Source organism: Triturus cristatus, chromosome 6 (assembly GCF_964204655.1).
Source record: "Triturus cristatus chromosome 6, aTriCri1.1, whole genome shotgun sequence".
In the NCBI taxonomy this organism is placed as follows: domain Eukaryota; kingdom Metazoa; phylum Chordata; class Amphibia; order Caudata; family Salamandridae; genus Triturus; species Triturus cristatus.
In genome coordinates, this window is record NC_140589.1 from 1,039,122,828 (window position 1) to 1,039,138,534 (window position 15,707).

A 15,707-nucleotide genomic window follows, 5' to 3' on the forward strand; every position below is an offset into this window, starting at 1 on the left:
GATAAAGAAAGATAGACACCGTGGTGATGTAAAATGTATGAGAGAAGGCAGCTTGGAGAGAGACGAGTAAGCGACAAAAGGTAATGAGAGATGTGTGGCAGAGACAGAAATGAGGTAAATCGGTAGGCACTGTACAGTGTGGTGTTGTAGTGTAAGTGCTCAGAGAGAGCAGACAGAGAAGGGGTAAGGTATGGTGTAGACGTAGGCCCAGAGAGTGGTAGCGAAAAAAAGGTATTGAAAGATAGGTAAAGAGATGAGGTAGAGAAAAGTGTATTGAAAGGGAAGTCAGAAGTGAAACAGACATAAGTGAGATATTGAGAGTTAAGATACAGAGAACGGGGAAGGTACATAGGGGCATATTATCAAGCACGGAGTTAAAATTATCGCTGCTTTAGCGCCAGAAAACTACCGCTAAAGCGGTGATAATGGGCTTGATAATATTCCCTTGAGAATTCCCATAGAAGCCCATGTTTTGGTGACAATATGGGCTTCTATTGGAATTCTCTGCGGCATATTATCAAGCCCATTAATGCCGCTTTAGCGGCAGATTTCTGCCGCCAAAGCGGCGATAATTTTAACGCCATGCTTGATAATATGCCCCATAGAGCGAGAGAAGCAAAAAGAGATGGGTGAATTAGAAGCGGTCAGGTGAAGTAAGGAAGGACACAGGAAACAGAAAGAGTATTTTTTACTTCATTTCCACCAACTGTCGGAGGACGTGAGGGTTAAGGTTGGGTAAGATCAGCATGGACACTACGTTTCTGTGATGTGCGCATGCCCAGCAATCAAATTAAAACAAATCTGTTCTTTATGTACACTTTCATTTCTGTAATGCTTCTGGCACTATGCCCGGTGGCCGTTTGGGCAGTGGGTGCCGTGGGTGCCGTGGGGCATTGCCCCTTTTGAGATTATCTTAAAACATCTCTGTTAAAACAGTGACTTCAGATGAGCCTGTGATAGAACACAGCACCATATGCTCTCTCTTAGGGGCATATCATCAAGGACCGGCAATAATTATCGGTAAGCGCACTTAGCGCTAGGATAATTATCGCCGGGTAAGGTGGAATTTTAGCGCTGAGATAGCGTGCTATCAGCAACGCTTATCTCAAAAGCGATAAAATTCCAAGTGCTAACTGCCAAATGTGAGATTATCGCTGGAAATCCAGCGATAATCTCACAAAGTTTGGCGATAGCTTGTTGATAGGGCAGGGCAGACTTAGCCATGATATCCACCTTACATTGAATATAATGGCAAAGTCAAACTAAAAGCAGGCGTAAAGAAAGTAGCGATAACCAAAGTTAGCGCTACTTTTCTTATCGCTATGCCTGTTAGCGTGCCCATTGATAATTGGAAAAATGTCGGTTATCGACATTTCTCCAGTTATTTTGGGACGTAACGCCCACTTTGCATCTCATTAGAGATGCAAAGGTGGGAGTTACGGGAAAGGGAGCTAATGCAAGGATTCACGCGATAGCGTGACCGTGCTGATAAGGCGATAAAATTATCGCCGCTTTTCGTCCGAAACGGACGCAAAAGCGGCGATAATTTTATATCGCCTCCTTGATGATATGCCCCTTAGTTTTGATAGCTCAGCGAGGCCACACAGCTTCAACTCAAATTCTGACGTTTTTCAGGAGGTACACACTTCACCTTGCTCAAAAGAAATGCAAAGGATTGCTCGGAATACAGTATGAAGAGTACTGAGCGCCCATCTTTACCAGAAGAGTCTTACCTGACGGGAATATTCCATCACATTATCTGATAGTATCAACAATGAAAATGATAATGACGCTCCTGCGCGGGAAATGCAGCTGCCATGGCTCTGCGCATCAAAGTAGACGCGCATATAATTGGCGCGTGGCAGCAGTGTAAACAGAGAGAATGCTGAAACAGCCCTCACTCACCGTATGCAAATGCCCCAAGAAGCGCCTTGTCAGATCGATGCGGATCCCACAGCAATTTGGATGTGATTGACAGACCCAAACAAATGTTGCCAATGACAGCCAATTTATTTTATGGGCTTCCTGAACAGAAGCCTCAGTGCCAATTGAGAACCGGTTTCGCATTATGCCTTTACCTGATTAAAAGTGGAATTGCAAAAAAAGCTGCCCTTCACCAGCAATAGATTTTTTGGGGGGGGCCACAGCAAGTATTTAAATCTACGTGTTGCAAGAATAAGTAAGACGGGATTCGATATTCTTGCAGCATCTGTCCTCCAATGAGTGGTGGGCACCCGAGAGGCCTCAACACATCACCAAAGCAGTCCACTGTGCCAAAGCAGTAACAGGATAATGGATAAAAAAAACAAGATTACTCTGTCCGTGATTTTTAGTTGGCCATTGTTTCTGACCTCTGCACAAACCCCTGTTTGCGCAGGAGACGGGGCAGATTTATGAGCCCCTTGCGCCACTTTTGCGTCACTTTTAACATGGGAAAAGTGACGCAAAAGTGGCACAAGGGGCTCATAAATCTGTCCCTCTGAGTTGTGTGGTATCTCCTGAGCTCTGTAATTACCTGGTGTTAAATATCTCTCCCTCCATTAAATTTCGGCCGGCCAAACTATCGAAAATTTAACAGAGAAACATAGTTTGATCTTTACCAAAACATGTGGATTTTTGTTTGTCAAAATCTGCATGTTATTCCATAAAAACTTGGAATAGTGCTATTTATTCCACCCTAACAATTCCGAACCAAAAGGAGTTAGATGTTATCGGGTACAATAGGTAGCACCTACTCATAAAAACACATAATAAGTTAAAAAACTAGGATTAAATCAGCTACACCTTATAATAATGACCAAAAACAATGCAGGCTAAAATAACACCATTTTAGAAATGAAACTCCAAAATACCTGCTGAAGATCCAGAGTAATGGAGACGTAATGATATTCTATCCCATTCTGGATACTTGGGCTCTGCCACCAGGTGTTTTTACCATCAATTGCATTTGTTATCGGGTGACGTACTAGAGAGATAACAGTGAATTAAGTTAGTGCAATAAGAACAATATTTGCCAGTGTAGTTAATTTAATCTAAATCACAACCACACAGTTCTCATTACCGTTTGAAAAAAATATTCACACTTTCAATGCAATTACATTCACAAATCATATAGCAGGACAGAGGTACCGCAACTGCATTTAAACAGTTGTTCATACTTTCAAGTTAAAATAAGATGCTAAGTAAGCACACATTGTACAATTGTCATAATTTGCTAAGTGGCGCAGAAGACAGTATCCTTGTGCTTAATTTGTGAACACGAAGTGCCAGGACCCTATGTATTTTTGAGTAGGCCACTGCAGCTTGCAACACCCACTTCCCTTCCAGGGCTGCTAAATGCCAGTTTCAGTGCTCTCCACTAACATCGCATTCCTACAAATGTGAGAAATTGGACTATACCAGGTCAACCAAATCCAGTAAGATGGCCCGGAGTCGCTGATATATACTTTTTATTGTATTACATTATTAAGTATTTTGCTGGTGTGCTGGTTTAAAAAACAATCATACAGCAGCACTATGTGGTAGACTATAAAAAAGTGCTGGTGCAAAGAAATAGATGCCGGTGCTGAGCACTGGAAGCCACCAGCACAAATCAAACACTGCAGTAGTGACTTGCCACCCAGTTTGTCCTCCTGCCACATTCAGCTTCGGGTGGTAAACTTACTTCAACTCTTGCACTCTCATTCCACCTCCATCTTGCTACCCTTCATGTTTGGTGACAGGCCAGCTGCCAGATTTGAACAACAGCAGTAGAGCACCAAGGAGGGGTGCACGGATGCTTTGGCTACTACATGCACATGCTACCTACATCCACAAACATGGCTTCCCATTGGGTGAGCCGGGTACAATTATCTGGGAACAACAGAGAGGATTGTGAAATATATTGCCTGCACCTTCAAGTTAATGAAAAGTCCATGCTGGGTTCTTGACTGGTCTGACAACTGACTCAGGCAGACAGTAGTCAAAACAGAGAGGAAATACTTTATGTTTGATCTGACGATGTAAAGCAAAACAAAGAAAAAGTATCTTGCTGCTATCCTCATCACACTTAGGTCCATTTTTGTTTTTTGCCTATCCTGTCATAGACGGTTTTGTAATAATGTAGATCCTGATGGTAGTAATGATCTCATAACTATTTCCAGTTTTGTTCCTTATATTAATCCACAGAGATTTCACAATAGGTTGAATTACAAAAATACTATGCTACCCACATAGGCATATAATGAAATGAAAGAAAACAAATATTTGTTTATAAAACATTACAAGGAAATGTACAAACCTGTTATGGGGTAAACATACACTATGAATCATATACAAACTTGTTATGTTGTAAACGTACACTTTGAATCATAACACATATATCCACATGTAAAATCTTATATTTATCTGGAAATCTAATCTCTATTCCGACCATACATCCCTTATGTGCATCAGCATCATGATAACCCTCATCATTCCTTACCATATCATCAGATGTTCCATGTTCCTCATATGTCCTTAAGAACCTACTCTTGTTCCACCTTGAACCATCTTCAAGGTCAACGTAATTCCTACCTACTTTGTTCACAGTCTTGGGTTGAGAAAATGCTGACTTACCCTTGCACACACACACACACCATGATAACTTTTACCATCTGACCAGTGGATACCTGGAAATCCTCAGCTCTAAATCTCTTGTTACAATCTACTTTGTACAGTTTCTGTTTCAACACAACTCCCCCCTCAATATGATGTAATCAATGTTCACTCTTTTATCGCCCATACCCATCATAATGGCCAGCTTGGGTGTCCTTTTCTTAAGAAGTTCAAAGGGAGTTTAACCCGTAATGCAATGTACACAGGTTCTATATGCCCACACCATCTGTCTAAAATGATCCACAGTACTTCTGTCATTAGCCACAGCCATCTGAAAGCTTTCCTCAAAAATTCTGTGTTACTTTTCCTACCAGGCCATTTTACCTGGGATTAAATACTGCAGTTTTAAAATGATGCAAATTTCTCTGTGATAAATATTTCTTCATTTATTCAGAGCAGAATTGCAGACCATTATCTGTAACAATTCCTTCTGGATAACCGTCTGTAAAATACTCTTTCTCCTTAAAGTATATACTTTACTTGTCACTTTACCTACAAATCCCAATTCAAACCACTTGGAATGATAATCTACCATCACAAGAACAAAACTATTACAAGAGCCTATTATTTCCAATGGCCCCATAACACCCATCACCAAATTAATCCATGGACCAGTGGGAAAACTTACTGTCTGAAGAACGGAGTGCTTGTCTTATGAATGTTATCACCACTGTTACACAACAAACAATTCTTATCAACCTTATTAATGTCCTTGACCATATCTGACCATGAAAATAATTCTCGGATTTTTCTTCGGTTTTACTTCTTCCCAGATAACCTTGGTGGCAAAAAGCCCACTACATTGTTCCTCAATACTACAGGTGGAATTAATTTTCCACCTCTTCTTACACCCCACTCATCCTCACTGAGTTTAATCTTGATATCCACATACCCTTACATACCGCCGACATGGGAGGGCCAACCTTCCTTTATCAACTTGCACAACAAATTTCATTCGCCGTCAACTACCACAGCATCCATCCACTCTTTAGTAGACAAAGTCTCCATATCAATCCACTCCACAGCTGCAACCCATCCAATATCCTCCAAATCATCACCCGAATTACTAAACAGTTCATACGAAACCTTGATTCTGGATAAGGCACCTACAGAAACATTTTTATCACCTGCTACATAGTTCATTCCAAAACTGGATCTTCAAGCTTCATCAGCCACCTAGCAATTCTTGGCAAAACTTCACCAGATCCCTTTGTAGATTATACATAGATTAATGGCTTGTGATCTGTTCGGACAACAAACGGTTAGCCCCATACATAAGTTCTAAAACCTCTAGTGCTCCAAAAAACTGCAAAGACCCCCCTTTCAATTACCACATAATTGTTAGACCTGGCATCCTTGGTGTGGGTTTTTTGCCTTTGCCTCCTATGTTTTTACTGTGTGTCGGACTTCGTTCTTGCTGGTCAAGATGCTTTGGGCACTTTGCCACTTCTGGTGAGTGCCAAAGTGAAAGCACTTCCTCTGTAAAGTTGTGTCATGGATTAGTGTTTCCACAATTAGCTTATTTGATCTACTGATAAGTCCCTAATACAGTGCACTGTGAGTGCCCAGAGCCTGTACACCAAATGCTGCTAGTGGGCCACCCACACAAGCAGCCTTGCAAAAGGGTCTCAGGCTTGCCATTGCAGTGCCTGTGTGCAGTTCATACTGCCATGTCGCCCGGGCAAGTGCACCCACTCACCTTTTCCTACATGTGAGTCCCCCATAAGGTAGGCCCAAGGTAGCCCTGCTGGCAGGGTGCAGTGTCTGTGTATGGTGGGACATGCCTTGATGTGTATTACATGTCCTGATAGTGAATTACTGCCAAATCTGTTTTTCATTACTGAAAGGGCTATCTGTCCAATAGGATAGAATGGGGAGTATACTTATAACATCTTATAAGTATAACTGCCCATGGGAACAAGATGAGAAAATCAAGTTTAGTATGCCTGAACTCAAAATCTAAAGATGCATCTTTTAGTAAGGATGATTTTTACATTCTGGGTTTGAAAATACCACTTTTAGAAAGTAGGTATTTTCTTGCTTAGACATCCAGTGTGCCTCTGCTAGGTTTGTGTATTGACTGTCTGGCTTGAGAATGACAGGGGCTGGGGTTGTGAATTCTGTTCAGAGAACCACTTGGGGCGTGAGGTGTGTCCTGCCTTTCCAGGGTGAGTCAGGGATTGGCTGAATAGACCGGGCTGCATTCAGAGAAGGGGAGGTGACTTCTTTCACACCTGAATGGGCCTGGTCTACCTTGAACAATGCTGTCTCCACCTCCTGCCGGGCAGCCGCACCAGAGAGGACAGAACTTGTTTTGGCTGGGCAAAGAGCTTCTCTGACACCAGAGAGCAAATGATTTTGTATTATAAATACTGGGGCCCAAACCCCAGAACTTTAGATCACTTTTGGACCTCAAAAGGAACCTCTGCTAAGGAGAAGAGCTGAAAGAAACCGGAGGAGGAGTACTGCCCCTCTGCTGTGTGCTGTCTGGGGTTGGCCTGCAGTAGCTGTTTCTGCCAAGGAGAGGAACAGTGTGTGTATCCTGCTTGGCAAAGTATCTTTGAGGGCTAGAGGTAGAGCTTGCCCCCTGTTCAAGAAGTCTCAGGAATAGCAAATACTTCACCATCCTTCTTGGCACCATCTCTGGAACCGCTGGTTTCAGTTGCGGCAGAAGAAAAGAGCAGCTGACTCTGTCACAGAGTCCGTTGCTGGTTCCATGTCCTGAAGGGAACCGCAGAAGGCACTGCTGCACTTTGCACCACATTCATGGTCTCACCGACACCGCTGGACGACCGTCACTGAGCCATTGCTTGCGCACGTCCTGTGGGCACCGCACTCCGCACCACCTCATTTCACTCTGCCCGGATGTCACCAACACTGTCGCAGCCCGACCTGAACATCGACCGGCTCTGTCGCCTACACCATTACCTGCCAGCACCACATCGAGCACTGCCTTACTCTGCATCGTAGCTTTGGTCTCACCGACGCCGTTGAACGACAGTCAGCGTCACTGCCTGCACTGTGCCGTGAGGGCACCGCCCGCTGCACCGCTTCCACTTCACATCGCAACCGCAACAGTTGCCCCGAATGACGGGATCGGCCGCAACGAGAAAAGTACTGTCTATGAGTCTGTTGACGCTTTAGCTGGTCCGTACCAATGCGGTCGGCCAAGAACTGTTAGACTCTGTCATTTTCAGCATCGCTGTAGCCCCGGACGGAGTCACCAACTCGGACGAACTGTATTTTTCATCTATTTCTGCAATTTAAAGGTTATCTTGCAAAGTAACTATTTTTACAGCATTGTATGTTGGATTTTTATCGTTTTTGGTCTTGTTGGTTTAGATACTGTTTTGCTTATTTTCTAAACTGGTGTGGTGTCCATTTGTAGTGTTTTCACTGTGTTACTGTATGCATGCACACATGCTTTACACACTGCCTCTGGGATAAGCCTGTCTGCTCGTGCCAAGTTACTAAAGGGATGAGCAGGAGTTATTTTGGAAGTGTATCCCCCTTACCCTGACTAGGAAGAAGGGTCCCTACTTGGACAAAGGTGCAAACCATTGCCAAATAGAGACCCCCATTTCTAACAGTAATGCTGTTCCACTTCTGATAATATGCACCAGGCATACCCTATTACCACTTTTTTACCATCTTGCATTTGTGTCAGCACCGCTCCCAAACCATAAGCACTGGTATCTGTTGCAATCATGATTTACATGACAACTTAAAACTTCCTAAATGAGGTGCTTCCGATATTTCCTGTTTAATATTGGTAAACTCTAGTCGATAAGTTTTGGTCCCATTCAAATGTACTGCTTTTCTACAAAAAAGAAACAAACTTCCATAGTTTTGGTTTTGTCTATAAAGTTCTTAACGAATTTTGCATAAAACTCGACCACTCCCAAAATGACCTCAATTCATCCTTATTATTAAGCACTAGCATGTTAATGATGCTACTCAGAAATTTCTTGCAAGGTTTGACGCTTTCAGAATCAATTGCGTGCCCTAATTATGTGATGCTCTTAACTTCAAGTTTGCACTAACAAGTTTTAACAGACAAACCATTATCACAAAACATTTCTAACATCATCTTCAACTTTCTGTCATGGACTCTTTCATCTTTACTGAAGACCAAAATAACATCCTGTGAAATAATAAACACCATTAATATCATCAAACAATTTCTGCATAAGTCATCGGAAAGCCGCAGATGCTAAACTAAATAGCATCCACCTAAAACGAGTATGCACAATGTAATGAACGATGTCAGATGCTGTGAATTCGGACATAGTTCAATCTAGTGGTACATTAAAGACAAGTCGATAGTAGAAAGCCACTTGCTCTTACCAATGGTCACTGGATTTTCTTTGATGGTATGGAAAGGATATCTGTCAACCCATCTAGTAATGTTTAAATCACAAAGGCCAACACACTTACTGATTGATTAGTCATGTTTTTCTGAATCCAAATAACTGACTAACCTATCCATCACTCAAATTACTTCCATATTTCATTATACTAATTCAACACTAATCATTTTGGGGTTCCAGAGTAGCGTGCTACTCACCGAAAAATTGCTTTGACGCCTCGTCAGGGGTAGGATGCGCTAAATAAATGCAATTACAATTACAATTACCATAACAATGAGTGCCAACCATTCAGAACTTTCAATTTCTTTAAATATGTCCAGATACATACATTTTTAAATTTGTGATTTAACACCATCTTTCAGAGCAAATGAGGAATTCCATACATTGCGGATCTTGGTCTAACATCCATGCCTCCATATAATCTTGTGTTTAAACCTCCACAATTTCCACATTTATCAGTAAAGACCTAGCATCCTTGGCATGGTTTCCCCTGACTTTTTGCCTCATGACCTCCTGTTTTACCGACTTCATTTTTGTTAGCTTTAGAATTCTGGGCACTTTATCACTGCTAACCAGTGCTAAAGTACATATGCTCTGTACTTGAAACATGGTAACATTGGCTTATCCACAATTAGCCTGTTTAATTTACTTATATGTCCTTAGTAAAGTGCCCCAAGGCCTGTAAATTAAAATGTTTAGGGGGCCTGCAGCACTGATTGTGCCACCCACTTCAGTAGCCCTTTAAGCATGGCTCGGGCCTGCCACTGCATTTAGACTTAATTGCCAGGCCCAAATCTTCCCTTTTATTACATATAACTCATCCCTAAGGTAGACCCTGGGTAGCCCTATGGGCAGGGTGCAGTGTATTTGAAAAATAGGATAGGCACTTTTGAGTTTCACATGTTCTGGTTGTGAAAAACTTCTAAATTTGTTTTTCACTACTGCAAGGCCTAACTCTCCAATAGCTTAACATTGGGATTGCGTTAAAACATCTTTTACATGTAATTTCCGATTGGGAAAAGATAGAGATTTGGAGTTTGGTGTCTCTGGACTTACAATTTACAATCATAGCTTATGGTTAAGTAGGATTTTTTATTGTAAATCTGAAAATGCCAGTTTTAGAAAGTTTGACGTATAAAGGGGTTTTGCCCTTCTTAACCAGCTAGATCGGGCCTCTTTCAAAGGTACAACTGGATCTAGCTATATTGTTTTAATCAGAAATTTCTCTATAAACAAGGACAATAAATTTAACTGGCTTGGCCACTGTGTTTATTCACTATTCTTTTCAAATTGATTTTTACGTATGGAACAACATACAGCATGTAATGTAAGGCCACACTTTAACCTTTTTGTGTACCTAATCATGTAACACAGAACTATGCTGAATTTATCAGTGCTCAATACAAATAACATATGAGGTGATAAACTGTGAATTGTGCAAAAAGAAATTTAAACACCTACAAAATTCAAATTCTATATTCAGATTAAAAAATAAACCTGAGAAAGTACTCTTAATACCAGTCAAATATTCGAAACAAGAAACAGAGGTGATCAATCACTGTTATTCCTTGCACTCTCAGCCTCTTATTAATAATGTTTCTTGGTGGTTCCAAAATGGTTTTGTTAAAGTGGAATGATCATTCTGTACAAAAGCCACAGTCCCAGGATATATAAGGTACACTTATTTATACTGTCTAAGTAAAGTGATTGACAGAAAGGAGATTACCAGTATAATATAATTAAACACATTAAATGTATCATCATTCCACAGAGCGCAGCCAGTCAAAATCCTGATGAGAACCTTTTAACCACAGGAGGTTTGGAACGGGTCAGCGAAAATTCTTGGGACGCATCTTGCAAGAACATTACAGTTTAGTAGGTTATTGTACAGAATAGTAGTTTTAGAAAGTTGACATCTTCTTATGTTTTTTTAACCAGTTTTAGAAAGTTGGCATTTTCTTACTTGAACCATTCTGTGCCTCTACTTGTCTCTTAATATACGTTGAGGTTGGGTGGCAGCTGGACTTTGTGCATTCCCTCTAGACAGTCACACAAAGGGAGATGGAGTATGCCATTTGCATCCTGATAGCCCATCACCAGGCTGATAGGAATTCCTGAGGTAAATTGGGAGGGAGGAGCTGACACTTGCACCTTAATTGGGCTGTGCCTGTCTCCCACTGTAGTAATTCTGGAGCCAGGGTAGGAAAGCCAAACACCTTGCCATCTTCAAGGGCCTCTTTAAAGCCCCCCCACTTCAAAGGCACTTTTGGTTATGAGTACTGGACCCGTGACACCACCGAATCAGAACCTTTCTGGAACCAATGACATTCTGCCTGGAAGAAGAGCTGTTGTACTGCAAAAGGGTCTGCCACTTTGATAACTGCTTTGCTGGCCCGCTGCCTGCTGATTGCTGTTCTGTAGGAGGGACTGCCACTTTGCTTCCTGCTCTGCCTTGCTTGCCTGCTGCTTCTTTTCTGGGAGTGAGAAGGTCTGGGCCTGCGCTCTATACCCTTGAACCCAAGTTTCTCCAAGGGTTTGCTGGCTTATCTCCTGTTCTTGAAGTCTCAGGGCCATCAAAGACACTCTTCAACCTGCCTCAGCTGCTGGACTCTGCCATCTGTGGGTCCTCCCTTGCCTGAGGTGCTCCTCCAGTCCTGGACCTCGGAAGTTGGTTCTGCAGCTATTTTGCTCTAAAATGACCTTATTGTCCCCTCTGTGCTGATCAGAAGCGACACAGTGCCCTTCAACGCCAACACAGTGTAGATCAGAGGACATCCCTGCACGTCATGACGAAGACATAGGACCTAAATGTGAGATTTGAAGACAATGCATCACTGATCCAAGGTCCCGACTACGAGGCTCGACGATGACTCAGTGCCAATCCGAGGTTCCGCGTGCAAGGCTCAGCAATGACGCAGCGTTGGAGATACCGCTGCGAGGCCTGACTTTGATGCATCGACCCGACTGCGTGAATCGGAACTGATGCATCGAGTTTCCGGTGCTGACACTTGTAGACAGAGCAGACAGTCAACAGGAGACTTAGACTTCCTTATCTTTGGAGACCATTTCAAGAACTGTCTTTAACTACTCTGAACAAAGTCCCAAGAGCAGGAATTCAAAGGAGCGATAGATTCAACTCTTTCATTTTTCTCTAAAAGCAGATCTTCATTCTTTACAACTATAGCTAAGGAAGATTTCCTTTCTTGTCCAGTTGCAAATATTTACAAAGGAAAAATATCTTAGGAGTTCTTAAAGTCAAATCTGGGCATGCCATTAGTGTTGACATGTTTTCGTATTCTACCTTCTCCCTTTCTTGTAGGTTGATGCATTTCCATTCCAGGATAATTGATTAGCAAATCTGTTATAGCCCCTCCAAAGCATGTCAGAATTCCCAATGAACTTGATTTACATCTTCCAACGCTTGCACTCTCTCTTCTCTTACCACCCCAATCAAAATCAAACCAACTCTCAACAGAACAAAGTCAATGATTACATCCTGTCATCCCCCCATGAACTTTCTACTGAGAACTAGAGCCTGTAGTTTGAAAACTATGAACATTCCACCCATCAATCTGTACATAACAGAAGCAAGCTGGTTTCAAGCAGTTCTTTCTCCTCTTCTTGCCGTTAGTCATGTCAAACTCTTGTATTTCAAAAAGTAAAAGAGATGCGCCAAATCCACCAAGTTATATGCATGTATTGGGAAAAACCAACATATATTCTGAACATGACATATTAATCACAGCCACCCAAGTCAAGTTTGAATTTAGTGTATAATTACATTTTATAATAATAGGTAGGACAACATTGCCAGCTGACAATCTGCAGTGTAACAAACTAATTGACAGTGATCTAGTTATGGATTATGGATTTTAATATTATACTGCACAATCACTTCTCTGAGTTATATATCTAACTCGGTTAGAGAGTTTCTAATATTGTACACCTCACAATGTAAGCTTATGGACCTAATGTAAGTCAGTCCTCCAGTAGTATTGAAAAACAGGGAAAATGTAGTTTTATCCAAAGCATGTAGCTGGTGGCCACAGTGGAAGCACAAAACCAAAGCAGCTAAAACTAAAAAATAAAGCATGGCTAATACATTTATGCCTTCCTATGTAGGTCTTCTTTGTACTAAGTTAAAGAATATAGAGAAAACAAATATGATTGTGTAGATACTTAGCAGAGAGGAAGAAAATCATAAAAATATACATTACATTAGAACAATCCATTGCCAGGATATGATTTTAATCATGCAACAGTGAGACATTCGACAGCTAGGTAGTTTTTAGATTTGTTGCATGTCATGTTATTTTTAATGGATGTGTTTTTTCTAAACGACTAGTCTCCCCCAGAGGGATGGGTTTTCATAATGTTTCATCATTTCTCCCTAGATTTTACTGAAATCACCATATTTGAGGAGCCTTTTTCTTCATGTGGGAAAGATCAAACATACAAGCTTTGAAAACATTATACTGATTGTGTCCATTTGTAGTGAAGGAATATAAGCAGTGCTAAAGAAAATACAACAAGATGATGAAGTGACATACTGTCAAATCAAAGAAGTGTTAAACAGCAAGTTCAATCCAATGCCGAACGTTGACTACGAAAGGTACATTTTCAGTCACGAAAGGCAGAGAGCTGCTGTAACGGTGGATGAGTATGTAGAAAGACTTGATTCACTCATCAAGCATTGCAATTGAGTTCAATGATGAAGGGGCCATGTGTCTCAGAGTAATAGATGTTGTCTCCCTGATTCCTTCAGACGATGAATGCTGAAAGAGGCAATCAGTTCGGAGCGAGTACTCATGGCTGCCAGAGTGAAAGAATTAACTTACAGACAAGCAGCTAACATGGAGGCTAGAATGGCCCCAAAAAAATCAGCACTGAGTGTAAAAAGCAAGGCAGAACACAAGGCCATAAAATAATGTCTCAAAAGAAAAAGAAGTTGTATTTTTGACATTGATTTTGCTTTCCACATGAAGGTAAATGTCCCGCCACTAGACAGATATGCAAAAGCTGTAGGAAAGAGAACCATTTTGTAATGGTTGCAAAGTAAGGGAAAGAGAAAGTGTATCATGTTGAGAAAACAAAATGAAGGAAAGACCAAGTGCGTCACATTAAAGAAACAAAATAGATGCCGTAACATTCCAGATACAACTCTTTAGGCACGCCCACAAGGTCCAGCAACCACATCAGTAAAAACAGAACGACTTTGATTGTCATCAAAGTCCTCATTTGTTCATCACCGTCATTGTCAAGCGACAGTGAGGAAGATGGTTGTGCGATGTCAATGTTATCTGCTGTACAACATACACATGTAGGATTAGCTTTGTGCAAGGAAGAATGACGGTCAAAGCTATGTTGACAAGTGAAAATGCAAAATTGATCTGGACACTGACCCAAGATCGCACTAAATATTAATGGGTGCTCTATACCTTTTATCATAGATAGTGGAGCGTAAAAAAACATTATGACAATGTAAAAGTATAATGAACTATCTATAGTGCCCCGTTAAACTCAGTCGAAAACCAAAGTGTATACGTGGGCTGCTTCGACACCACTACAAAGTCAAGATTCATTCAAAGCAACTGTGAAGCATAAACAGGCAAAAGTACAAGCACCAATTCATGTCTTGACAGGCACTTCATTGAGTGCAGTTTCAGTGCTGCTGCTGACATGGGGCTGATTTCTGTAAACTATAATGTCAATGCCTAGCATGGAATAGTGAATCCGTTTCCAGCTGGGTTACATGGACTAGGAAGACTTAAGACTATGAAAGTGCAATTTAACATAAATGAGAACGTTCATCCTATTGCTCAACAACATTGTCGAACTGCATTTCATTTACAAGAAGCTGTTGAGAAAGAACTTAAGACATTCTTAAAGTACAACACCATTTAGCAATCCACTGGTCCAACACCATGGGTATCACCAAGAATGTTAGTGCCGAAAAAGGACAGTGGAGGAGCCATGTGCATCTGCACTGGCATGCGCCAGGGAAACAAGGCGACTGAAAGAGAGCAACATCCAGCTCTGCATATTACTGACATGATCACACACCCGAATGGAGCTAAATACTTTTTCTGCCTTGCTTTGACCAAAGGGTATCACCAGTTTGAACTTGAGGAAAACTGCAGGTGGATAACTATCTGTCCACTCATGTTGGTTTACTTAGATATAAAAGGCCAGGTTTCGGAGTATCATCAGCTGCAGAACTTTTTCAGGATGTCCTATATCGCATAATAGAGCCTGTCACAAGTGCTTTCAATTACAGTGATGATATTCTAGTTTTTGGGGCCACACAAAAGGAACATGAAAAAGCTCTTACACATTTGTGTTGCATACTTGCTGGTGAAGGTCTCACATTAAATGTGGCAAAGTGTGAGTTTCGTTAAACCAAACTCAAGTTTTTTGGTCATAACTTTTCTGATGGAGGAAAGATTCCAGATCCAACTGAAGTGCAAGCCTTGTCATCTACTTCTCTCCCATAAGCTGCAACTATGCTGCAATTTTTCCTTGGTATGGCCATTTACTTTTCATGGTATAAACATGGCTTTGCCACTGTAGGTGCCCAACTAAAAGACTTAACAAAGCGAAATGTCCCATTTTGATGGTCAAGTGAATGTGTGCAAAGAAAATCAATAATGCAATTAAGAATACCACTAAAAAGGCATACTTTGATCTGAAATTAAAGACGGA

General features: G+C 41.4%; 1 protein-coding gene across 6 annotated transcripts in view; it reads right to left on the minus strand.

Annotated features, from left to right (window-relative positions):
* Window positions 1-15,707, minus strand: part of LAMA2 (laminin subunit alpha 2) — a 3,129,796-nt gene that overhangs the window by 2,664,883 nt on the left and 449,206 nt on the right. For all 6 annotated transcript variants that reach the window (XM_085611831.1, XM_085611827.1, XM_085611830.1 and 3 more), the window contains exon 3: window positions 2,853-2,965. In XM_085611831.1, the coding sequence (XP_085467957.1) occupies window positions 2,853-2,965 (113 nt within the window). The remainder of the gene's footprint in view (window positions 1-2,852; window positions 2,966-15,707) is intronic.